A 26,069-nucleotide genomic window follows, 5' to 3' on the forward strand; every position below is an offset into this window, starting at 1 on the left:
TGACAGAGCCATTCCAGTTCATATTCTGAAGTAGTCAAACAGAAACATTTTTCAGTATGACCATGAAAATATTCCATGACCACAGCATTCAATATAAATTTGTCAACTTTTACTTTCTTTAATATGCTGGTAAAGTGTATTCTGACAACAAAACAACTTTATTTGCAACAAACAAAAAGACCCATAAGCCTGACTTCACAAACAAAATGTCCCCATCAGGCGTAGTGGCTGAGCCATTTAATGTGATGATACACTCCATCATATCCAGAGAATTAATTAGATTTAGAGTCAGTTATCTCTTCTAGACTTGTAGTCTCCCAGTTTAATTTCTACATTTATTCTATCTTTCAGCACTACTGTCTAGAGTATGCTTACTTATTTAAATCACCAAATTACAAACTGCACAGCCCCAGTCTGCTAAAAACAGACCTTGTTGTTACACAACTATTCTCAGTGCAGCATCAAGGAAATAGTTTTCACCACAATAACAAAAGCCAAGGTAACTGGCATTTTGGTGAATACATCTGGCCTTGCACTGCCTCATCTGCATGGATCTCAACTCAGCGCCCATCTTCCAGTGTTGTGCAGGGTGCACAAATTCCAAACGTACAGGCAGAGCGTTTCCATTAATCAGAAAAATACCGACCGTTGTAGTATACCTTGCTCTACTCTTTGTACCACCAGAACACTAGAGCCAATGGTATGATATGGACAATTTAACCAGTTTGTGTCTCAAAGAAATAATGAGAAAAATATACTATTATTTTACATCCTTTAACATGTAACTTACAAGGCCAGTCTGCAATTCCCTTTCGTCATTGTTGGTTGACGGTGCTCTAATTCGCATTTCAAGTTTGGTGTACAATACACAATTGACGGTTTTCACTAAGATATCTACCTAAATCTCTCCTGATTAAATAAAAAAATACAGCTGTAGGGGGTTGGAGCTCTACTGCTCTGCTCCATGCCGAATTTTACTTTGTATAAACTGTTTAGCAGGTGTTCTGTTTTTTTCAAAAGTGTAGAAAACAACAGCTGCAGAGAGAAATTAATTAATGCGGTAAGCGAACAATGTTTTTTTCTCCTCATCCCACTTGTTTGTCTTTACCTATTTTTACAGTAGACACACCCTGGCATCATGGTATAAATTCATGGGCATGTCTAGCACATCTGTCTAAATGCAGAAAACCAGACACAATGTCTTTATTGGTTAGTTCTTACTTTTTTGCATTCATATTTTTTGTGTAACTAGTGCACTTTAATTATTACTCTCACTAATAGTGAATATGTCTTTTCCCCTGCAGCAAGAGGCAACCGATGTCCACATGCCTTCAGTGGTCTAAGCTGACCCAGAGTCAAGAAAGTTAATAATTAAATAGATAAATCACTATCATCATCATTGTCATCACCTTACCAGCAGAGTATTAGTTTATAATAATAACAATAGTAAAAACTGAAATCAATATATCATGATGTATCTGTTGCATCATCAAACCATGAGAATAATAATTGAGATAAATTAATTACAGACTGTCTACATATATTTGTTCTGGTGTTAAATTGGACTAACGCCAGCTCAAGATGAGCGAAAAGTCATCTAGTCATGTATAGCCAGGGGTGTGACGCAGCAGCAATGCATGATGGGCATCTTAAGAGTGACAGAAACTGTTGACTGGCATAAAAAAATATGCTTGTGTGTGTGAAGTGTTCCATTGCAATGTGTTTTAGTTACTTTTTGGTCTACTGCAATTGTGGCTCCAGTGTTTGGAGACATTTGTTTTTCTTTACAGATTTCACTTTATTCCCTAAGAGGCAGAAGGATGACACACGCTTCAGATGTTCCTTAGCAACCGCAGATGAGAATAAGCCTCTACTTTGGGGCTTCGTCTCAAGAATATATCAGTACTCAGTACTCAGCGGGCTCTTTGCAACGGAACCAACAAAGGTGATGAAATTCACCAGCTAAAAACTACTGCCTGCAATTACACTTTGTATACTGTTGAGGCTTATTTTTTAATTAAAAAAAAATAAGAATAAATAAACAAATATATATATGTATGTAATGAAGGCCCACTAAAGAGAAAAACGTACTCTCCAGGGGATGCAAAAAAAACAAAAAAATATATATATCTACTCTGCAGCTTTCTATAACATAAAAACAGCCTTTAAGAAGAGACAGATAAGTCACTGCCATCACATACACCTAAACACAAACAGATGTCAGCTGTTCTCACAAAAACACAACCCTTATAAACATCAGGAAGGACAACATGTTCAGGTGCACTCTAAAAAATGGCACCCCAGCAGTTTACACAGCAGTCTGCTCACACTACTGTCTTAATGAAGATGTAATTCTGAATACGCTATTCATTTTCTTCCACTTTCAGTGACGCCTGTTCAGCTGTTGACAGACTGGACAATCTTGTAGAACGTTTGCCATATACTGAGTATGTTTTGTCAGCACAATCACAAAAACCTCAGTTGATGAATCCACTGGGCAATAATACTGCATCATGCTAAACTTCAGCAAACAGCAGTGGGGCTAGATGTCCCAAATGTTCACTCAATGCAGCAGCTAGACTTTGCAATAAACTATGGACCACATTAAGCTTGCAATGATCAGCATCATAGCAAGGGACCAACCTAACAAACGCATGACGTATTTCTCTCTTCCATCTGTTTATGCTTCCCCATAAAGAAAATCCCTCTGTCATTACTACATTTCCTGCCACTGTCTTCTGCATGCTGTCAGCTTAATTCAGTACACAGCAACTGTGTTTACTGGCACCTCATCTGTCACTATAAGCTTGCTAGTGCAGTATTTTAGTAATAAGTACCATGCCTAACATACAACTGGTGAAAGTTCTAGTAACACAATATTCACACGAACATGCTCTACAGTATAAGTCATGTCAATTCAAATTGTATGTATATAAAATAAGGTCCGACTGATGATTAATCAGCATAGGTTACAATACCTCTATCTCCCTGCCTTGTCCTGTTCTCACAGTCTCCGTTACGGTCGCAGTGGCCTTGTCAGAGCTCCTGCGGGATGCTGGGACATGTAACTAGGCCTGGGACAGCCGATGTACCCTCCCCCGCTGACACAGTGGAAGAGAGAGAATGACAGCAAAGAGAGAGAAGAGAGAGACAGGATATGCTCTCTCCTAAACACAAGCTGCTCTAACACCGGGATCACACAATTCCCCCTCTTTTTCTCTTTTCTTTGCTTCTCCTGTTGTAACTGTCGCCACCTCCAGTGTGCTGGCGAGGCAGTTTTTTTTTCCTCTTTCCCCTGATTCTCTCTCTGCCTCTGTCTCTCAGCTGCTTCCTGAATTACACTGGGTTTTCAGAGCATGAACAGCGCAGCCTTCAAGCTCCCGGATTTAAATACTGGGTTGGAATATACCACGTGGTAAAAAAGGGGAGGGACTGGGGTCAACCACTTCATGCTCTATTGTGCTGTAAAATGGAGGAGGCCCTGCATCTCTGACCACTCCCACTTCTTCTCCACCTCCCACCTCTTATTCATGAAGACATCTCATGACTGTAAACCTTTATATTACGTTATGATAACCATTATTTGAAAACAATTATTAGATGTCCATTAAAGACATATTTTATTGCACATAGATTCAAACATTCCTTCTTTATGTATGTGATGAAATTACTCAGTTTGCCCTCTTATTAATGTATTTGCATCCTCTGTCGTTACAAACACTATAGCACTAAAATATGGTAATTTCCTTGCTGTTTTATTTGTTCTTATACATTAATTTTATCGGTTTTAATCTGCTTTTACATGTTGCCGTGGGCGAATGTTTAACTGCCATCATGTGCTTTATTCTGTAATTGATGTTTTATATTCTGCTTACTGTTGAGGATTCATGTTGATATTTGTTTTTCTCATGCTGCAACTTTCTTTCATGGTGTAATTTTACCATGACTATCAGATGTTTAAATCCAATGTTTAATCAATGATGACTTATCTTTTTGAGATCAATATTCACATGACTAAGCACGTACAAGTATATCGTTATATGATCATGTGTATGCAAGGTAGCTCATTTGCATACTGCATAACATGTTACTTTACTAATCACATGATGCCAGTGGAAGGTATTTCCCTCCTCTCTCCCATGACTGCTGTATGGCACAAGAAAGGCTTGTTTGTTGTTTTACAGTGCACAAGAAATCTGCTAAGCTTCATTTTAAGTTCGATATTTAGTGACATTTCAAAGCAACACTTAAAAGCAAAGATCATCAAGGAACTTTCCAGATGAAGGTCAAACAAATATAGGCACACATAGAGCTGCACACAAACATCAGCATGAAAGACACACAAAAGGCAGACACAAACCACACCAGGGACTGACTTCTAGACAGATCCTCATTTTTGTGCAAAATACCGTCACATACAAATGACCAGCTGCAACCAAACTCAAGCCAAAAATACACTGTACACAAGACTCAGAGGAAAGTAAAATGACAATGTGTTTCTACTTGTCCGACTCATATTCAAGAGTTTTTCATTGTTCATTCAACCACATCCACACTCAACCCTGTGTACTAACCCAGTCTGAAAGGCCCAAAACACATTGGCATTAAGCAGCTCAGCAACTTTGAGAGATGTGAAATGCCTCCCTCCAGTTGTGTGACTGCATTATTGGTGAAATTGGTGAGGAATGAAATGAACTCTGCATCACACTAGTAGTCTGTATTCCTAGATGTTTACAACTGGGAGCAAAAACAGACTAAGACTTTATTTAACTTTTAAGAGCAGAGAGAATTTTCCTTCTCCACCCTACAAATGAACTGTACTAACCAGAATCAACACCTACCCATCGCCCACAGTGTTTGAAAAAAGTTGACCTACATACACAATACTCATTGCTGTAGCTGTGCAACCAAGACCATGATGGGCCTAAAATGTGGTGGTCAGTGATGTTTCGACATCCTTACTCCTGAGTGAGCAGGACGTTTACTTCTCAGCTGAGGTCAAACTACACCACAGCAAATCAACATCATCTATTTCAAGCTTTTTGCTTCAATAAAGATTTCATTTAAAAACCTGACATCAACATTTCCAGCAAACACGGACAGGTCTTTACCACATAGTCAACATATGGTTCAGTGTTTTACAAATTTAAAAATGTGATTTGATGCTTTGAGATGTCTTGCAGTAATTTACGAAAAACACAAATGAATAAAACAATATAACCAAGAATTTAAAAAGCCTAGAAGTACTCATGACTTTCACTTTGATAAAAACAAGCAAGCAATTCCACAAACACTTGTGGTGAAGCACACATAAGGTCAGAATATATATGTCCAATTTTTGCACTATTTTGATCACAGCAAAGGGGGTATGGTTTTCCCAACAACATGCTCATCAACAGAGGCTGCACCCAAATCTAGCTCCAGCATTTCTACAGCCTAAAATGACATGTGAGTTCCTCAATACCTATTATATTTATAATATCATGTTGTCTGTGCAGAACTGTAACCATAAACTTACTATTCATTAAAACATATCACAGTAAAATAATATCTCTCTGGACATAATCTTGCATTGCTAGAATAGATAACCTACACTAGAGGATAGTAAACAATATGACTGAAAAGCAAAGTTTACAATTTGTTACAATTTATTGTTGCTGCCATGTTTAAACTGCCTCTAGAGGGGATAGTATCTCAAATTCATTCACCTATTAAGAAGCCTATAGAGGAGCCTAATGGTGTCTAAATTTATAAAGGAACTAAATAAAGGAATGAATCTTAACATGTTTAACCGGGTTCTTGGGTAGTATATGAGTGGTACTCTCACATGTATTAAGATTTATGTGACCTATAGCATCCTATAGTGCTTGTGGGGGTTCTCATGCATTATATTTCCATGAACTTCAACTAGCTAAAGGCAAATTTTTTTCTTAGACTTTCTGTTCTGAGCTTAAGAACTGAAATGACATTCAACGTTCAGGGTAAGCAATGAGTGTGTGTTCTGCCATAGACTACAGTGTTTGACAATAAATCAGACCAAGCTGAGAAGTTTGACAGCAAAAGACAGCTACAGTCTGATGTAAATTAAAATTTAGACTGTATATGTCTCCACCCTAGCACTTGGAGTCTTGGTTTATTTTTAACCCCAGCTTGAGCTTCCCTGCTTTTATCGCTGTTGTGTTCAACATATCTCTTTCCCACGAGACTAATAAACAGCACAGGGGAGTACCTGCACATTATTTTCACTCCCTTTCTCCCAGAGACACACAAGAGCTGGCATTATCACTAAGGTCAAGCAAACCTAATTTCCAACCCTGCACAGAAATTCCCATGTGAATAAGTCAGGACAAATATTCAAACAAAAATACTTTTGGCTTCTCAGCATTCACTGATGCTGCGGATCTCTCTGCCAAAAGTCCACCAGGAATGTTCTCAAACCAGTAAATCCTCCCTGCAGCAGATCACACACAAATACATATAAAAACACACTGTATACCCATATAAACACATCTGTAGACATGCACAGTGCATACACGCTGAAAGTGACACACTTCAAAAAAAGACAAATACAGACACACGCATTCACACTCCCCCTCCAATCCTCTGCGATTATCCAGCCTGCAGTCTGGCCACAATACCTTTTGCCACCTCGGTCAGTGCAGCTCTCACCATATCTGGATATAGCAAAGAGGAGCACTGTGTCACTTGACACTGTCAACATGTAACACACAGTGCTTAGGAATGCTTGGACATCAAGAGGTTAATATCCAATTCCTGAGACAAAAGGTGTGTCAGGTATCAAAGCTGGAGGCAGTTAAAAGAGTGTTGCTGTGAGGAGGCTTCTGATAACACGTGTCCTGTTTATATGAACTTCGTTAAAGACTCACATGTACATGCACGTACCTTGGCACAGCTGTCTTTACTGAGGGAGACTCTGTTGAAACCATTCTATCCTTTTGATTTAAATAGATTTAGTGTATTGTTTGTTTTGTAGAACTGCCATGACAGAATGCCATAAATGTTATAAAGCCTGTCCTAAGGTCAGATCAAACTTTGGATACTTTGACCACACTCTGGAAGCCACTCTGACTAACTATTCACTATGCAACGGTTTCATTACTGTATCAATTAATCTATTAATCATTTAGTCTATGCAAAGTCAGAAAATACTGAAAAATTTGATTAACTGTCTAAGACCCAAAAACAATAAACTTACAACAGAGAAAAGCACCAACTGATTGCTAAATACAGTAAGCAGTGACAATCTATATAGCATCTACTGATTCTTAGAGCGTTCTCAAGATCAGTAAACTGTGCTGTGTGTGAGTGTGTGTTGAGGAAACGTATGTGTATTTGAATCTAGTGTGTGCATGTATACTTAAAAAAGGGAGACTATGAGCAGGGAGATCATTAAAGCTGGTCAGGGACCGAACATCAGGTGACATTGGTCCATCCGCGATAAAAAATGAGATGGATTAAATGGAAATGGATCTTCACTGGGAGCCATGCTGAGAGCAGAGACAGGGCAAAGCAGCATGCTTAACTGTACCTCTGCGATGAAATACAACCCATAATAACCATGAGTATGAGCACAGTCTGTCAGCCTGCAAATCACCCCAGTGAGAAACAGTGTGTCCAGTGACATGATGTTGAGTCTAGCTGCCCTAAGTGTGTGAGTGCGTGTGTGTGTGTGGTGATGACTAAAAGGACAGATATGGTTAGGCTGCTGGCTATCTGGTCCCCTCCAGCAACAACAGGCCCACCTGTTGGTGTGATAGCTTTCAAGGCCTTGGTTCCTAGTTCCCCATTTTCCAGAGCTGACACATTTCCAGTTACATGGGAAGCAACTAAGCTTTCAGAAAGCCATGGAATTTTCCACTGTAACACAGAGCAAACTGGTCTTCAGTCATGTCTTTACTGAAGAACAACCAAAGACCTGAGACACTAACAACCAGCCACATGTTTAAAACTAATGGTCTGATTTTACACCATGGTACGTCCATGCTTTACACAGCACTTTTGTCCCAGCTACTCCCTCTAGTGGCGAGATGGAGATGTACAGATCTGTGTCTATTAAGTACACTATTAAATTGTACTGTAAAAAATAAAAATGTCATCAGAAAATACTTAAATATATTCACAATTTATTACATATTTCACCAAAATAAATCCCCCAAATCCCCCACTGGTATAACTGATTACACATAAAGTTCAAGGACTGTTTTGTAATACATACGGTAAGTCATTACTGCCATACATTTTTAGTTGTGGTTCGTACTACATGTGTCTTCACTCGCTCCCTCAATGCTCTAAATACAGTTTAAAAATATGAATAATATGGTTCAATTGCACAGTGGCACTGAGGTTCTGCTTTGTCTCTCTGTGGTGACGACAAAAATCCTACTGTGACACCTTTTCAGCAAGAATGGGCGACACCTACAATGTGATGTAACACCCACAACCACAACAGTGAAGTTATGGGGCTGCCAGTTGTACAGGTTTAAGTCCATAAGGAAACAATGTGTGGACGCGGCAATTATTCATTCCGAGTGTAACAAAGCTCCCTGGGAGTTACAGAACAGAGCTCACATGATGCGGCAAGTCGTGAGATACAGAATATACTTACAGGAGAGAAGCCCACAGAGACATGGCATGACAGGAACAGTATATCTGGTTAATAATAAACCAGAACAGGGGGAGGCTGGAATAGTGGAAGGAGTACAGTGAGCAGTCAACTGCAGCAGGGAGGTACATTGAGAAGGAAGCCTACAAATCAATGTGGAGCTGAAAATTCAAATGGCCTGTGACTGGTGTTTGTTTGGGTCATCTGACCATCAGCCAGTGTGTTTCATGATTTTGAGTGCATGCCTTGTGTAACACAAAGCTTATAGCACAAAAAAATATAAATAAAAATGAAAATATGCATTAATTTAGAATAACACAAATATTCACAAGTATATACATAGTGCATTTTCCGCATCACCTTTAAAATATGCTCGAGTCAGTGGAAAGTTGTAATTGTATGCAAAGTGTAGATGCCAGAGACCATCTAAATTCTACATTACCATACAGAGAACAAAAATCCACAGTGGGTTATCATGTAATGAGGCAGCCATCACAGGACTTTGCAAATGTAATTGAGTTGACAAGCCAAGTTGAAAGAAACAAAGAAAATATTTTCCTACAATAATCAAATGACAAGCTAGACTACCAGACAGCCCATATATAAGAGCTTCACAAGATGGTGTTAAGTCAGAGGACAGTAAGTTAGTGAAGATCAAGAGAGACTGTATCGGATCACAACAGAAAGTGCAGTAGTGATTTATGCTAGAGAAAGGAAATCCCACCACCTCTCTGGCAGATACTTTAACAGCCTATATATATCACGTCATATAGCTGCAAAGCTAGGGCATTACATATTCTGCTTCATGTGATGCAATCAGGGTCCAGTGGGAGAGAAAGGCCTGCAGGCAGAGACAGATTCCTGCAGATGAGAAAACTGACTGAGTAATCAATGTTTCCAACAGCAAAGAAAAAAAACTTCAGAGGTTCTTGAAAGGAAAGATGCCGTGGAGCAGAGCTATTTCTGGTGATGGTACAAGAAGAAACACAGGAAATGTTGAAGCCTCCAATTCGTGACATAGTTTAAAACACAAAGTGCTCAAGCTGTAGCTACAGTAGATTTTTCTACAGCAGCAATTTGGCATCAAGAATGCTAATAGACTGGTGTGGTCAGATGGAAGTACTATATTGGGTAGCCTACATGTGGCTTTTATAAGAGACTGGGAGTGCAGAGAGCTCAACCAAGCGGCTAATTGAAAGGACTTAAATGTCTGCATGGATGGAGAGACCTCTAAGTTATTTATTACTGCAGCAAAGACAGGCTTCCTCAGCAAATACAATATATTGTGTGTCAACGTGAGTTACTGAGTGAGATCTGCTGCTGCATCCCTCCAAACACTGAACATTTGTGCTGTGCTATGGCACAATGAGGAAGCAACTTCAAATTAAATCAATATTAACATTTAATTGCTTTATAGATAAATTGCTGCTCTAACTCTCTGGTTTCTGTCCACAGAGACCAGTTACCATGAACTCCAAAGGTAATCATAGAGCTACCATCAATTGGCCTGTCTCCTATCACTCTAACATGTTAATCAAACCCCTGCACACACATCGTGAACTGACACTAGTGTAACACTAATAGCAAAAACTCCATCACATGCCAGAGAAGAAGGCCTGTTGTAACTGATTAAAATATGAATGTGTTTACTATGTTAAAATATATGTTTTAATGATATCATCAGATTGCAAATGTAAATAAGAAACGTGTTATTCAAAGAATAGCATCTGAGTTTGAACCGCTACAGTCCACGGGTCAGTCACTTAAGCATGCTAAAAATACATTTAGTGATGGACTCAGTTTTGGATAGTTATCGTATCTTTGATGTTGATAGAGGATTCAAACGGAAACTTCGACGGAGTATAAAATGCAGTAAAACCTTAGCTGTAGTAGCAAAATATTTCAAGACTCAAAATTAGAGGACCATCATATATGCCTGTCGCTGATGTAATGATAGTTTCTTCACAGTCAGTGCATATTCTCCTAAACAAAATTACTGAGGCTGTGGCCAAACAGCTGGAGAAGTGAAGAAGCAAGATAAAAGTACTGCGCTGTTCTGTCTAACCGACACTGATAAGATAAGCAGAGTCCACAGCCAGTAGACCCCTGATAAACTCTTATTGGTACAGGGGGGGCCAACAGGCCAACGGGCCCACTAAAGGGCTGAGCAACCCTTTACAATCCGGCAATAATGCAAATAACCCCTGCTTATCAATTTTAATAAATTAGATTATATTATCTCCAATATTCACTATGCAAACAAGGAAAATAAATGTTTAAAATGAACTCCTGTGTTTCAGTGTTCCAAAAGTCTAAGTGGTCAACCCCAGGAAACCACAGTATTAAAGTCAACTTGCAAACTTGGATATGAACGCACCATTAGAGCATATGTTCCCATCTATCTGCAATTGTACTGTATTTACACAGAGACTCACACAAAGATTTTAAAGCAAGAAATAGTAAATACAAAAATGGGTGCATATCTATGTGGGAAACACTATCAAAAGGTGGTTCCTGAAGTACAAATAGTGTGATGTTTCAGCAGCATGGACAATACGACAGTAAAAGACAGTCAAGGACTCTGAGAACACGCAATGTGCTTTAGTCCATATTTTCTAGCATTTTATACACTAAACAATTAAATGGATAATCGCGAAAATAACAACAATACCAATTATCATCAGATTACCTCAGTTTCAGCCCTAGTTGAAGCAATGAATGCATTACATGCACATAGAGCAGCAATACACAACATCAGTCAAAGCTTCAAACAAATTCAATAACGTCTGAAATAAAACTGACACAGTAACTGGAGTTGCAGCAGTCCCTACCTCTGTAAACTCAGTTCTCTGTCTTATTGCTCCTTGTGGGGCAGCATGGATTCTTAAATGCCACTGCAAACGCATCTGTGTAATTTTCTGAACCAGCCATCATGTAATAGAGTTCCCTCACTCCTTCTATGGGACCCCCTCTCACCCACTCACCAGGGCTGGTGGTGCTCTGCAAACTCCCCCTCTTGCGAAACGGGGATTTAGGTTTAGGCTTCCCTTGTCCATCGGTGGTGGAGGAGGAGGTGGAGGAAGAGGATGACATCTTGCCGTCTGTGCTCCTGTTACTACTGGAGCAGAGCGAGTCAGAGCTGCGCAGTGGCCAGCAGAGGGAGAGAGGAGCAGTAGCTCTAATGCTGGAGCTCTGTCTCATGGTGGGGCAGCGGGGCGGCAGGACCCATACTGGGCCGGGAGAAGCTCCTCTGCAGAGTTGGCTCCTCCTCCCTGCCAGCAGCAGGTCAGCAGGCATGCTGCAAAGCGACGAGCTGAAAGGCAGCCCAAGGCTTCCCCCGCTCCTGCTAGGGGCCATCCTCCTTGGTTGCCCTAGCAACCAGGGAATGAGCTTCCTGTAGCCAATGCAGGGGAAAATAGCCACAGAGGAGGGCATTGCAGATCAAAGTGTGTAGCTAGCATGACAGCGAGCAAGCCTGGAGACCGACTACACCCCGCCAGCAGAGCGCCAAGGTGAGCGAAGGACAAAAGTTTTTTCCACTCATCTAAAAATAGGAATTAGATACACTCAATGTCATGAGAATGTGTATTCAGCCAAGAAAAAAAAACACGGTGGATCCAGATGAACGGCAAGTGACGAAAAAAGGCAAAGAATACAGAACGGTCAGTGTGGATAAGCAGAGACACCAGCTTAGTGTGTAAGCTGACTAGTGAACTCCCAATCTTCTTTGCTGGAAAATTCTGAGGGGAGACAGAGAGCTCAGGCTACGGCACACACACACAGCACAGGCCCACCTGACATGAAGTATTATAAATAGTGACAAAACCAATGCCCAACAAGAGCCAGTAAACCAACCCCTGAAAAGTACAGTACATGCACAGCTTTCCCTCATTCTCATGTGGTTCTTGTAGTTTAGCATTTATCATTATCAATATAGACTTTTATTGAAAGTGTAGTAACCACATAAATGTCCTAAAGTCAGGAGACTGATCAAGCAAAACAAAACAAGCTATAGTTGTTTTTTTTACTGACACTTTGTTTTAATTACATTTTGTGTCACTGAAACATATCGTTAAACAAACTCATCACTAAACTGTAAAATAAAACTTTCAAACTCTTTTTCAAAAGTTGTTGTTTATCACATATATTTATATATATCTGAGACAATACAAAACTACACTAATACATTCTACTGCCAGTGTTCATGATAGCTCCAATTTGGCTTTTCAAAATATGTTTTTTTAGACTCCCTAGGCATACATAAAATACAAAATGACTCAGTTCATGTCACAGATCAATATACATATATCTACAAACTGCACCACATCTACTGTATATTAAGATAGCCTGGGAAATATCTAATATTGGTCTTAAAGAGTATTTTGGACCATCTGGATTCTGTCACTGAACAGGGGTAGAGCACAAGGGGTGAAAATACGAGTAAAGATCCCCATCTAGTGGTATAAAAAATGTATGCAGTTAGACAACATAACACGTTTGTCTCCTCCGAACACAAGATTGCTGGTCCAGCAACTTTAGGACTTTTAGCAACTTATTCGCTAGGAAACAAAAACACTGCATTACAGGGGAATTGGTATGCTTTGATGCTGATAATGTCATGAAGTGTGACCACTTTTACACATGGCATTCAACAGTCACCACACTCTATTAAATATTACACTGATCTCTAAACTGATCATCTAAAACACAAACTAGAAGCCACTCTTTGTTAGGATTACTGTGAAATTTGGTTAAAAACTACTTAAGACTGCATTTTAAACACAAACCTATTCAAACTATGTTAACAGACCTGTAAACACAACAATCAAATTAAAAAAATCAAGCCATCTGTTAAATGAGCTCGTCAGTAACGTCTTTCAAACATAAATCTGGTGTGCAGCAGAAAAAAGTGGAAGAAGTCAAGGTTTATCTTTGCCAAATTAAAAAAATCTTGTTTTAGGGTGTCTCCAGCTTTTTCTGAATCTGACCCAGTTTTTGAGAGAGCTGACGCTCACCATCTGGTGCAGCAACAGCAGCAAAGGCTAAAAAACAGAGGCCTACTTTTGTCTGAAAGAAAAATCTTAACTACCCCTACAATATGTCACACATTTTGCTAAAAACCAGACCACTCACATGCTCAAGGCACCTTACCTGGAAACAGAAGGAAATTATGTTACCCTGATAGCTCTTGCTATTCCTTCTTTGGTTTTCTCTTTGCCTCTGCTGCTTAGTCACGCTTTCTGTCTGCACACCCTCTTGCTAAAAATGAGACCACTGTGCATATCACTGGCTGCTTGGGGATTTTTTTTTCACTCCTTCAGAGCAAAGTTCATGGAATTCAGCATTTTGTTTGCAGAGGCCATACACTCAAAAAAAGAAAAACCTAGCCTTTTTATATGTAATGTAAAATGTAAAACGGCATCAAAGCCAACTGAACAAAACATAATTTTCTCTAATTAGATTACCTACACCTTGCATGCAAAGACTAGTTTGCTAGTTTATGCATTAGAAAAACAAACCTAGGATTATTGTAGCTTTTTACAAAACACAGTTTGCATTGCTTTTTCCTAATAATAGCACTGTCTCTGCTAATCACCAGGACTAGACAATTAACGATATATGTTTATTTGCTTGTTTTTATGTAAGCTTGCTTTTTGAGTAAGGGGATTTTCAATCAGGTATTGTACTGTAAGAGTTAGGGTTTTGTTGTAAACAAAGGGCAGTCACTAAAACAACTCTTAACTGAAGACATTAGTAGGGGGAAGTCATGAAACAGTTACCATTAGGCTGCCACCTCAACCATGTCATAGTGACCATGTAACTGTAAGTACTCCTTCTCATACTCACTTCTTCTTATAAAGTCTGTGTCAGAGGATGTAGAAATCACATTAGTTGTTGCAAGGCCACTAAAGACAATAAAGTGTCCAACAACTAAACCCCCTGACTTATGCATTCAAGCTTGAGGTAAGCAGTGGCATTTAGAGTCAGACGTCCAGAATTTTCCAGGCCAGATTGCAATATCAGGTGGGTTGCTGATTTCTGTTTAGCCACATTCTCATGGGGGTTTAAAGTTCAGCACACAACCACCTATAAGCCACAAAACACAATTTCTTTTACACTATCCCACAGGACAACCTGAGATGACTGCATGCTGGCAGTATGCTACAGATTACAATGACCAAGTTCAAAATAAGATAAATCACAAAAATTTGACATTTATTAAAATATAATAATGATAAAACAGTTTTTAGTGGTTTTCTATCAGGGTTAGTTAGTGTCTCTGAAAATAAAACTGTGCAGGGGACATGACTTGGTGTTCGGTGCAGACAATATTCTTTAACACACTTTATCATGAAATGTTTTTCTTGAAACTTTGCAGTCCCAGCTCACAGCTTTGCAGGTACACCCTGTACAGGACTGTCCTGACATTGTTGTGGTCTGTTTTAAAAGAATATGTCTCTGTGAATTCAGTGGGTCAGGCTTTTACATGAATAGCTGAGGATCGACACAGACACCCCTTGCACATATACAGCATGTACTTGTAACACAAATGAGAAAAATTGCCAGTATATATGAGAATATATACATAGAGGGGAGTGAATACTTTTGATTCATATTGGATCATGTTTTATGTAACAGTTAAAGTGTATTGTATGACTGACTGTAGTCTTGACAGATGTTTGCATTGTGTCACTGCTTGCGGACTTACCACCTGACATTGTTGAGGACCAGCGTCGAGCAGAAACTCACTGAGGCGCGTGAAGACAGGGAATGTCCTGCTGAAAACACACAGCAACACAGCACAGTATGTTGAACTGGCAGAAGATAGCTAAGAAGCTGAGCAGCTATCAGCTACGGCAACACCGAGCACCGTGGAGCCTGATTAAAGTTTACTGTAAGGCTGGAAACTATCGGCTAGTTTGCTAAAAAAAAAAAAAAGAATGACCGTGTTTTTCACATAGTTAAGTTTTTCGTACGCCTCTCGTTAGCTAAAGTTAAACCAACTAGTTAGCAGTTCACTGTGAGACGAACTACCAGCAGTTTGATGCCTGTAACGTCAATTTATCGGCTTATAACCAACGTCAGACGTTTAAGTATTTACCTTAGCTAGCAGAAGATACCAAAACAGCCTAATTTAAGCTAGTAAATAGTAACCGGGGGGTAATTTTTTACCTTTGCTCGGTTAGGTGGGGTTTTGTTTTGACGTAAAAGCTGTTTCCTCAAAAGAAAGACGAAGTTTTAGTTTTAAAGGCGCCGCCTGCTGTGAGGGTGAGTAGAGGTCGGGAAATGTCCTCAAATCACCCAGGCAGGGAGTAGAGAAGGAGATGAGCTCCTCTTTGTCCATGTCAAAGTTAGATAAGATTTGATCAGGTCTCGTGCTCAGCTGTACTGTGAAGTAGTTTTGTTGTACATGGGAGACAGTAGTTGTGTTGTATAGGGACAGTAAACGACCATCAGGTATGCTTATTATGGGGAATTAAATTATATTTTCATTTTCATCACTTCTGACAATTATTTTCTTTAATAACAAATTGATTGTTTAATGCATTAAATGTCAGAAAATAGAATAAAATTTCGTTATTCCTTAACGTACTCCTAATGTCTTGTTTTGTCTGATCACAAAAGAAAATCGTCTTGCTGCCAATTTACTCTTTTTTCAATCAACAAATTGATTAATTAACTTAACCATTAGCTCTAATGCACTAGTTGGTTTCTGGGTGCAATGGGAAATTTAAGTAGGCACAATATGAAAGTGCTCCATTGTAAGTAAAAATCCCTGAATGTCCCAGTCAGTGTTATAGTATATTGTCATACATTATATATTGTTGGATTATTTATACTGATTTATTAACATGTAAGCTTCATTCTAATGTTGTTGCTAAGGAGGACCTAAGTAGCTAATTATCTGTTTAAATTAATACATAGTGATAAATAATATTTAATATGCTTAAAATCTTAACCTGCAAAGTAAGTAATAACTGCAGCTGTTAAATAAATGTAGTGAAGTGAAAAGTACAATATTTCCCTCTGAAATGTGGTCGAGGTAGAATGTATAAGAAATTGGAAATGCTAAAGTAAAACTATCTCAAAGTTCAAAGAATCAAATAACAGTACCACTGGCCACACCCCACTTTCAACACAATACACACCAGCTTTTAAGGAGTAAATTAGCCGTAAATTGCCTCAAACACTATAGTTTGTGTATTCAGTTAAAAGAACGACCAGACATGGTAATTTCAAAAGCAAACGGAAAGACTGCCAGAAACATCAAGTAAAATTGGGAACACATTGCAGTGTTTGCTGACTCGGGGCTTTCGGGACTGAAGTCCAACATTTCATTCAACCATGTGTGTCACTCATGAATAAAAACCATTGACCCTTATTAAAACCAACAGATAAGACTTCAGTTCACTAGTACCATACGAGGTTCCAGTTTGAGCGAGGTGATTGACTGGATCATCAATAGGATCTGGACATATAGATGCATTACTGTTGTGTGCCTCCATTTATGTGCTTCTCAAAATTTGACTTGGGTGCTTATCCATGTGAACTGGACTGTGTTTCTCTGCTTTATCATTTCTCTCTGTTAGCTTTGTTATCATTGTTTTCTTGTTCTCCCTCTCTACCCCATTGTCTAGGTCAGTTTCTGCCACAGAATCCGGCTTCAATCCTCTTGTCCATCTGTCTCCACTTCATCTTGATGACCAGCATCAGGAAACATGTGATGTAAAGCAACAACCTCCACCTGGAGTCAACTTTCTGGCTTTGTTCAGTGACAGTTCTGCCCTTTGAAAACAAGGTCAATGACAATTACAACTGAAATAAGATTTTGAGTGAGCAGCTGGTCTACACAGTGGGCAGCAGAATACATTGAGGACTATTGTTCAGAATCTCCCAAAAATGTTTATTTGAAGCCAAACTTTTACCGTGGCTACTGTATTCCATATGGCTAACATCATCGAGATCAATACAGATCAATCGAGAGTGCTTATGATTATAAATTTGCCCTCTTGATAGTGGCACAGGGCCTATAATACTGTATGGTTCTCTACTACTGGTGTAGAGAATAATGTGTAATAGGAACATGGTTTTTAAAGCTTAAACATTTTTACAATAAAAATGGATCAAATGATAAAGTGTTGTGTAAAAGGCGTCACTCGTAGTAACAAACCAAGCATTTTAGCATCTTTCAGCTCATGGTTTTGGTTTTACACCCCGCACTGTCATCAGTGTTGTTTCCAGATGCAGCAGCAGCTAGTTTCAAAGAAAAGCTCAGGTGAAGCCAATGTACACGATCTGCCCAACACCAAACAGCAGCCAGGCAAAGTAAGGGCCTAGCTGATGAACATGGTGCACCATTTAGCAGCTAAAGAGCCAGATATTTTCCTCTGGAATTAGCAGAGACCAAACCAGAGCAAGGAGAGGAGAACAACTATTGGACTTAAATTTGTCAGGTAGCCAGAAAGCTACTCCAGATGAATGATAATGTTGCTTGGTGTCGGCCACATGCGTGAATAGGTAAATGCTTGCTAAGATGTTTGCCATAACAACCCTATATAATGGCAGAGTGTAAGTGTTCAGCTAATTCCACTGTCCCCAATGGAAACATATGAACTACTTCAGTTTTAAGCTAGTACGGGATCCATTTAGGTCTTTTTAATGTTCCAGACTTTGTTCCATAATAATCTACATACTTGTTTCCTTTTCTTCAGCATTTTCATCTCACTTCCAATTTTCACTTCCTGTTTTGGCTCCTTGTGCATCCCCCACACTCTCCAGGCCATGGTTTATAATTGTGCTCCAGCTAAATGCCCTCCATTCAACTGAAGGCTCTCAGTTCATACTGTGATGCTTGACACTCTTTTCTTTGCACTGATCCAGCTATCATGTCATACAGTCTTACTCTGCCTGTCCTACACCTTATCGCTGGCTTTCGAAAATCCTTTAAAATACTTTGTTTACAGCTTGTGTTGTTCTTTTGTTAACAACAATGTTTTCTAGTTGCTGTACAAACAATACAAAGCTGTTTGCTTTGTATTGCTTTGGTCCAAACAGACATTCAGGTAACCATACAGGTTAGGATTGAATTTGCTTGTAATGTAAATGCAAGGATAAAAGTCTTAATTATTTTTACAAACAAATTGTATGTATGGAAACATTTCACACAGTACGTGAAATAACAATTCATTTCAGAATTCAGAATATAACAGTAATGTTTTAATTTCTAAGTAAAAAGATAAGGCAATCCAAGATTACATGGAAATAATCAAAGGTAATTCTAAACAACAGAATAGGAAGGGTTATTTCAGTTTACAGTATGAAATACTCACACAAGCAGTCCCCAGATTGTGAGAGAATGACAAAAACATGTGTCAGCTCCAGTTTAGTCTAGAAATATATTTTAAGAAGTCACAGATAAGGGTGTCTTGTTGGATTCCCAATAGAGCAAGCTCCTCCTACCGCCCACTACAGCTCTGAGAAATGTCACTAGGTAATAATTGCCATGGGGATGGCAGAGTCTGGTGAAGCTGGGGGCGGTTTGACTGAGGTCCATCGTTGAGGTGTGAGGCCTGTCACACACCAGCATCTTCCAACTGAAACAGCATTAAACAGTAGCAGGATGGTTGTGATTGAGTACAGTTTAAAATTATTTCCCTATCTATCTATCTATCTATCTATCTATCTATCTATCTATCTATCTATCTATCTATCTATCTATCTATCTATCTATCTATCTATCTATCTATCTATCTATCTATCTATCTATCTATCTGACAGTTATCTTTTCTTTCTTAAAAAGGTCATACCACTGGCTCTGGCCTTTGAGGTTTAAATGTTACCTTAAGGTCAAAGTGTTTGAACTGTATCCTCCTACCTTCTCTTTTTGCAATAGAATATCAAAGCAAAGCGGGGAGATTGTGCCACACACACTGACTCCCAAAATACAGAAATACAGAAATAGAGCAGATGGTAACTCTATTTGTGACAGCAGCCACACACCATTGATCAAATTATGAGAATGCATCAAAAATGTTTTACAAACATAGAAACTCTTTATTACAACAGCATCTCTCACTCAAGTTTTAGCCATGTTTTTTCTAAACACATTCATTTTCTTGCAGTACAGTGGAAGTAATTCTTTTATTTTAATCACAGCATTAAAAAAAAACAATATGACCAAGTGAAAATCCTAACACAAACATTCAATGTCATTCACAGTTTGGGATATTTAGACGTGATGAAAAGAAGAGATCAAGCTTAGCAAGCTTTTGATTTGGGCTTGGCTTTGTCACTGAAAAAATATCTTAAAAACCCTGTTTGCACATTAAGAAAGGATTTGATATTTCAATCATACTTTTCCACATACATTTTATCAAATTAATCCCTAACGATTTGCTATAAAATACTACTTCATTTCATCATCAAACTCAAGCTGAAAAACTTAGCAAAGTCTGCACCCTCATTTCTAATAAAACCACAACAAGCAATCACATCCTCTTTAGTCTCCTTACAACATTAGAATAAAGTGTGCAGGAGTCACACTTGACATGGAAATGCACAGGGCTGTTAAATAATGTTTTTTTCTTTTCCTGCATCTGAGGTACTGTAAAAACCCTGATGAGCAGGGCAGTCAAAAAAATCGACATGTATTCTCCTTCCGGGATAAAAATTTCCACAGCTGAAAAACACACAAAGAAGGCAGTTACTGCATACGTGTCAAAATACATCGGCCTCCTTGTAATGAAATTCATAACAAATACTTACACTCACTAATAAAAAGAAAAATGGGTGTGGTGAGTGGCATACACAACCCAAACTTATACAGTTTTACTAAACGTAACATACAGTTTAGTACATTTAACAAATGCAAGAATAAGGATCATATTTGAATGTAATGCAGTGCATCAATAGAATACTGATTTTTAAGATCTATATCCAAATATACTGATAAATACATCACATGGCAGAAAGCTGGGTGACCCTTAAGATGAGTTATAAAGCCAACTTACTTCCTAAACTGAGTCACAACAGATCTGGCTCGTTTTTTAGGAAACCAAACAAGAATGTGTGGACAAGCACCAAAGAAAGGAGAACATAATTCAGAAGTTTGTCTGTAAACAACTCGTAGCAATTCCATGAGAGTTAGGCCACAATATGTCTGCCTCCTAATCTAATATGATCAGATTGGCTTAAGGGTTAGAGTGGCATTATCACTGATGAAAGCCCACCTACCACTCAAAAGTGAGAGTAGTGCTTTTCCTTCAATGGATCCCCTAAACAATTTTGTGTATCTTATTGCTGTCTTCCTTGAAGTTTCTTTTCTTTCAGTAATTTAGAAAACTCTTTTAAAAAATAATCAACTTGCCAGAGTCTCAAAATGATTGATTTGACAGTTACAAATACAGTATCTGTTGTTGTCTGGAGCGTTTAAACTTCTTCTGAATACCAAAGGCCATTCAGTATTCACTAATTTGAGATCAAAAGGGATGTTCTGACACTTATCTCTGAATGGCATTCAATTGGCATCATAGGATCAAACATATATTTAATGTTATTTTTACTTCAAAAAGTTACATTAATATTAATTCACTGAGTCATTTACTGTACAGAGCTGTGCGGTTGTGTGGAAGGCCAAAATACTGCCTTTTTTTTTTTCTTTTTTTTAAAATCTACCAGTAATTTTCCTGGTCACAAGCAACCGACGGAAAGGCATGTCAAACAAATGCGTTTACCTGTATCACTGTGACTGTTTTCAAAATCTAGGATGGAATCTGATGAGGCAAAGTGCAATGATTCAAAGATACAATTTAAAGTCATTTCAGTTAACGGAGCTACCTGTTGAGCAGCTTTCAGTAGAAATAGAGAAACATGTTTCCCTGAAACACTTTATATTCAAATGACCAAAATTAGACTTATTTTCAGGAAATAAAGACATTAAAAACTTAATTGTCTGTATATATGTGGTTGTTTTTCACCTGTTCAGTCTCAATAAACTCTGAAGTCTCCTCTGCAATTTGTCCAGGGATACGGAAATCAATGGGTATGGGCTGTGCTGGCTCAGTTGGTTGGGACTGAGCCATGGGGCAGCAGGCCTCCCCCTTAGGACTGGAGGTGCTGTGAGAGTTTTGAGGATCCAAGTTGCAGCCAGTGCCCTGAAGAAACTGAAGGAAATTCTCCTCTATGGATCCTTCACGGCTGGGCAGTCTGTCCTCCACCTCAACCCCTGCTCGACGAAACAGACAAGGTAGATGCTTGCCCAGCTCCTCCCGGATCTGTCTGTTGAGACAGCCATAGAAGAAGGGATTGGAGGTAAAGCAGAAGTAGCCAATCCAGGTGACCACTTCCTCCAGAGAGGCCAGTGTGGCTGGGGGGCTGGCAGCCAGTGCTGAATACAGGTGGAAAGTAAAGTAGGGCAGCCAGCAACAGAGGAATTGCCCACCTACTGCCGCCAACACTGCTGCAGCCTTTCCTCCCCCAAAGGGGCGCTGTGGAGTGGCTCTTCCTGTCCCTGTCCCCGTCCCAGAGCTGGTAACCATAGTGGAACGGCTGCTGAGTGATTCTGACCGCTGGCGACGAGGTGTGTCCATCCAGGTGGGCAGAGGCCCGTGGTGCATGGCAGCTACCCGAGCCACTTTGAACACATTGCAGTACACAACAAGAATGACAAGCAGTGGACACAGGAAATACACCAGAGTAAATAGGACCATGAAGGCCAAGCGGTTTGACCCTCCCCCTGTCCAATGCAGTGAGCAGCGCCTGTGACCCTGAGCAGGGGGAGATGGGACAGCCCCACCTCCTCCTCCCCCAACCCCACCACTCTCCAAAAGAGGAGTTTTTCCACCTTGCAGGAACCAAGCAAGCAGCGGCAGAGCAGACATGGCCAGGGCTTTGACCCATATCCCCACCAGCACTGATGCTACCAGGCCAACAGTCATCTTCACTTCATAGCGCATAGGATGTATGATGTAGTAATAACGCTCCACATTGATGACAGATATCGAGAGGATGGCAGCGCTGACCAGGCACACACTGAGAAAGAGGTAGCTCCGGCACAGGGCCTCCCCAAAGAACGCTCGGCTTGAGAGCATGCCAAGGGGCATCAGCACCAGGGCTGCCAGCAGGTCCACCACGCACAGGTGGAAGACAAAGGCAAACTTGTGGAGCTGTGGGGCCTTGGCAATGACCGCCATGACAGCCACATTACCCACCACAGCCAGCAGATCCATGAGCAGCATGGCCAGCAGGGCTAGCGACTGGGACAGAGCCCAGCCCTCAGGCAGAGAGGAGGCAGACATGTTGGACATGAGCTGTGGAGGTGGGTGGGAGGAGTTCCACATCGGCTCCATTGAAGGGTGGGATAAGGCAGGCAGGCAGGATCAGTCACAGGCCCATCACCCATCCTTCAAAGCCAGGAAGTACGGCCAGAAAACAGAGGCTGAGGTCAAAGGCTGCCTTATAGTCCGAGGGATGATGCTGTGATTGTCAGGAGGTTCAGAGTTTATGATTCTTATCCATTTAGAAAATCTTCATGTCTGCAATCAGTTACAACCCACCCTGAAAACAACAGAGAAAGACAGAGGAAGATAAACTGTGAGTGTATTTGTGCCTTCGTTCGCATATCTATTCCTGTCATAGGTGGCCTCTTATTTTCACTTGTGAGTCATATGAACTAATTGTACCAATCAGTTGCTCATGCTGATTTTCACTTTTGCCCCAGCTACCATTAAGATTAATTCACTCGGATGAAGTTTTATAGAATCCTTCCGTACCTTCTCAAATCTCTGTTAAGGCAATCTAACTGATAAGGTAATCCAAAACCAGCCCTCAAACCAATTAACTCAATTAAGTATGCATTATTCAAAGAAGGGACATTTGGCACCTCTTTAGCAACATGCTGAGAGAACTGCAGGAGTAAAATGAATTGAACAATCATAAATCATCATGCATCGGAGTTGAGCCACGTTAACAAATCTGTCGTGCATACATGTTACATGCAAATACATGTTGATGATCACACTGATCGCACAAAAAATGCAAATATGGGATTTCAGATCTTTTTTTTTTTTTTTTTTACAGTTTTATTTATGTCAAGGATAAATCCGGTCTGGTCCGAGGAGCAGCAGTTGATAAATACTTTTCAAGCACACATCCTGTCAATGCATGAATGCAAGCTAATTCCCTAAAACGAATCCTATCACTGAATAGGTAATAGACCTTTACCATCACATCTACACCTGCTGAGAGAGTTCTTGTTGGATATGTATACCACTGGTCTAAACTGATTGTGTATGGCTACTTTTTCCAACAAAAATAAACAATCATGGATTGCAGGAAGGCCTTGCCAATGCGTACCTCATGTATGTAGGTCCAGGTTAAATGTGTGTGGATTTTGCTTTTGTACATAAGCCACAATCGGATGTCTGCCACTACGGAAGTCCTGATCACTAAGTATGAGCGAATTAAGTATTTCAAATGAAAAAAACCTGAGGGTATTCATAGGTTGCAGAGGCTGTCTGCATATTAACTGTGTCTCGCTATTACAGACAACAAACAGACATGGGTGGCTGCTGCTGTATATATGTGTCAGATCAAGAAAACCCATTTGCTTGCTGCTATGAAAGCTCTCTGCCACAGATGCAACAAAAAGCCCGAGATGTTGTCTCCTGTCTGCAGTGATAATAGTACAAATCAGGCTAAAAACTGAGCTCTAACCTCCCTCATCACCTATGAATGATTGCCCTCAGTGAGCAGTGTCTCTAAATCACACATAGGGGTACTCCCAATTCACTTTAACCCTCCTGCCTGGTTTAGTCATGTCTTACCGCCTACTCATTTATATATTAATCATTAATGCATTACACCCACTGTATAAATCAAGGCCCACGTTCTATATATCACATTACAATTGAATTAGATCTATTGGTTGCGCTCAACAGTATGTAATCAGCAGATTAGAAGAAGAGGATGAGAACAAGTAGGAAAATGTGGTGAGAATCAGGCAGCATGATGGGAAGAAACAGAGAGACAACAAGGCAGAGAGAATGATGTACCTAAATCAGAGTATTTCCTGATACATCTGTCTGCTGCTTTGGTCTCTGAGGATGAAAACCTGCTTTAGCTCCCACTGCTGAGGTACACATTGGACATCAATCACTGTACCTTATGAATGCTGCTGAGGTACTTGCCACTGTAAGAGCCTGTTTCTCTTCTCGTCCCCTTGATCTGCCTTGTGCACCCTCCTCCCTGGATGACTACAGCTGTGGCAGCAGAGATTTTTCTGAAACGATGCTGATGCAAATTCTTGCAAAGCCACCAGCTCACTCTCTGCTTTCCCCCACCACTCACACACAGTGACTGCAGAGATGGAGCAGGAGGCAGTGAGAAATAGGACCAGAGCTTCTGTCTCTGCAGGGTCCTAGTGTCCTTACTGTATTGTCCAATTTTACCCTCAGAAATTAGGAAGTGAATATGATCGAAATAACAAAATGCTACACAACACAACATACCATCCATCTAAGCAAATGTGGTCTCAGTCTTTTGCACTCCACCATATGTAAATATATTATGTATAAATAGATCACACACACACATACACACACATATGTATGTATGTTTATATATACAGTATATACATACACACGCACGCACACACACACACACACACACACACACACACACACACACAAACATATATATATACTGTGTATGTGTGTGTGTATATATATATATATATATCTATATATATATATAGATATATATGCACAGCCGGGCCTTATTGCACCTGAGGCTGACAAAGTAGAGTTTATGCTGCCTTCACACAATGTCGATAGAATAGGAAGAGAGGAAGACCTCCCGTTATCATGTCTTAGGAGTGTTCAAGCATTATTCTGAGATGATTACTTGCACTGCCAGCTTTGTAGTCAGACCAGATAAATGGCCTAAATGAGCTACTTTTTGTGTTAAGTGTTTGTGGCAGTGTCTGAACAAGCAGCTGAATTGATTAATATTGGATTTTATTTAGATGTCACTGTCAGCGTTGGTCGCTTGTCAGCCATGTTTCCAGCAGTTCGTTGACACCTCTGCGGTTCTCTTTGCGAAGCAGGGGATATCATAGCTGTCAGGAATCCCTAATGTCTGAAGTCTTTCTCTCTTGTCTTAGGGTCTGAATGATTGGACTTGAGTGAGGCAAAAGGCTGATGAAATATGGGCCAAATCTCACAGTGCAGAACTGAGCCTGAAAAGGTTTTGTTTGTTACATCTTAAAATGGCCACTCCACGGAGATTTGAAGAAATTTGATTTAAGTAATAAAATGACCTCTCCTAAGCCCTAAGCCCAAACACTGGCACCACCACCAGGCCAAAATGTATGTTTTTCATCCCTTACTTTTAAGGATCAAAGAATAGCAAAGTTTCCTCTAGCAGATTTGTTTTCTCTGTGTAATGT

The 26,069-nt window shown here is 39.9% G+C and overlaps 2 protein-coding genes and 1 long non-coding RNA gene across 13 annotated transcripts in view; 1 reads left to right on the forward strand and 2 right to left on the reverse strand.

Annotated features, from left to right (window-relative positions):
* ampd2a (adenosine monophosphate deaminase 2a) overlaps nucleotides 1–19,527 on the reverse strand; it is a 36,028-nt gene extending 16,501 nt beyond the window's left edge. For 2 of the 10 annotated variants that reach the window (XM_056391108.1, XM_056391098.1), the window contains exon 1: nucleotides 11,608–12,134. In XM_056391108.1, the coding sequence (XP_056247083.1) occupies nucleotides 11,608–12,058 (451 nt within the window). In that variant the 5' untranslated portion in view covers nucleotides 12,059–12,134. Of the gene's footprint in view, nucleotides 1–2,978; nucleotides 3,512–11,454; nucleotides 11,480–11,607; nucleotides 12,135–13,774; nucleotides 13,885–15,332; nucleotides 15,444–15,725; nucleotides 15,742–15,796; nucleotides 15,909–18,954 lie in introns of those variants that run through there. The other 8 variants (XM_056391114.1, XM_056391123.1, XM_056391138.1 and 5 more) reach the window with 8 other exon arrangements.
* LOC130178746 (uncharacterized) lies at nucleotides 11,998–17,760 on the forward strand. The gene is made up of 2 exons (XR_008829196.1): nucleotides 11,998–12,135; nucleotides 17,263–17,760. It is a non-coding gene; the product is annotated as an uncharacterized LOC130178746 (long non-coding RNA).
* A 128-nt stretch (nucleotides 19,528–19,655) lies between the features above and the next one.
* Nucleotides 19,656–24,975, reverse strand: LOC130178729 (G-protein coupled receptor 61-like). Of its 2 annotated transcripts, none has more exons than XM_056391185.1 (3): nucleotides 24,785–24,975; nucleotides 21,601–23,179; nucleotides 19,656–20,303 (listed from the first exon to the last, which is right to left on the reverse strand). In XM_056391185.1, the coding sequence occupies exons 2-3, from the start codon at nucleotides 22,969–22,971 to the stop codon at nucleotides 20,256–20,258; spliced, it is 1,419 nt and encodes a 472-aa protein (XP_056247160.1). In that variant the 5' UTR covers nucleotides 22,972–23,179; nucleotides 24,785–24,975; the 3' UTR covers nucleotides 19,656–20,255. The 2 variants fall into 2 exon arrangements, with proteins under 2 accessions (XP_056247160.1, XP_056247167.1); XM_056391192.1 differs by having other exon boundaries at nucleotides 24,676–24,975.
* Between the last annotated feature and the right edge of the window lie 1,094 nt (nucleotides 24,976–26,069).

The sequence above is a fragment of the Seriola aureovittata genome, chromosome 2, assembly GCF_021018895.1.
Source record: "Seriola aureovittata isolate HTS-2021-v1 ecotype China chromosome 2, ASM2101889v1, whole genome shotgun sequence".
NCBI lineage: Eukaryota > Metazoa > Chordata > Actinopteri > Carangiformes > Carangidae > Seriola > Seriola aureovittata.

Excerpts from the sequence above, each read along its gene's own strand:
- LOC130178729 (XM_056391185.1), bottom strand. The coding sequence starts at position 22,971 with ATGGAGCCGATGTGGAACTCCTCCCACCCACCTCCACAGCTCATGTCC. Across the intron at positions 20,304-21,600 it reads AGTTTATTGAGACTGAACAG|CTGTGGAAATTTTTATCCCG; the intron begins GTGAAAAACAAC and ends TGTGTTTTTCAG.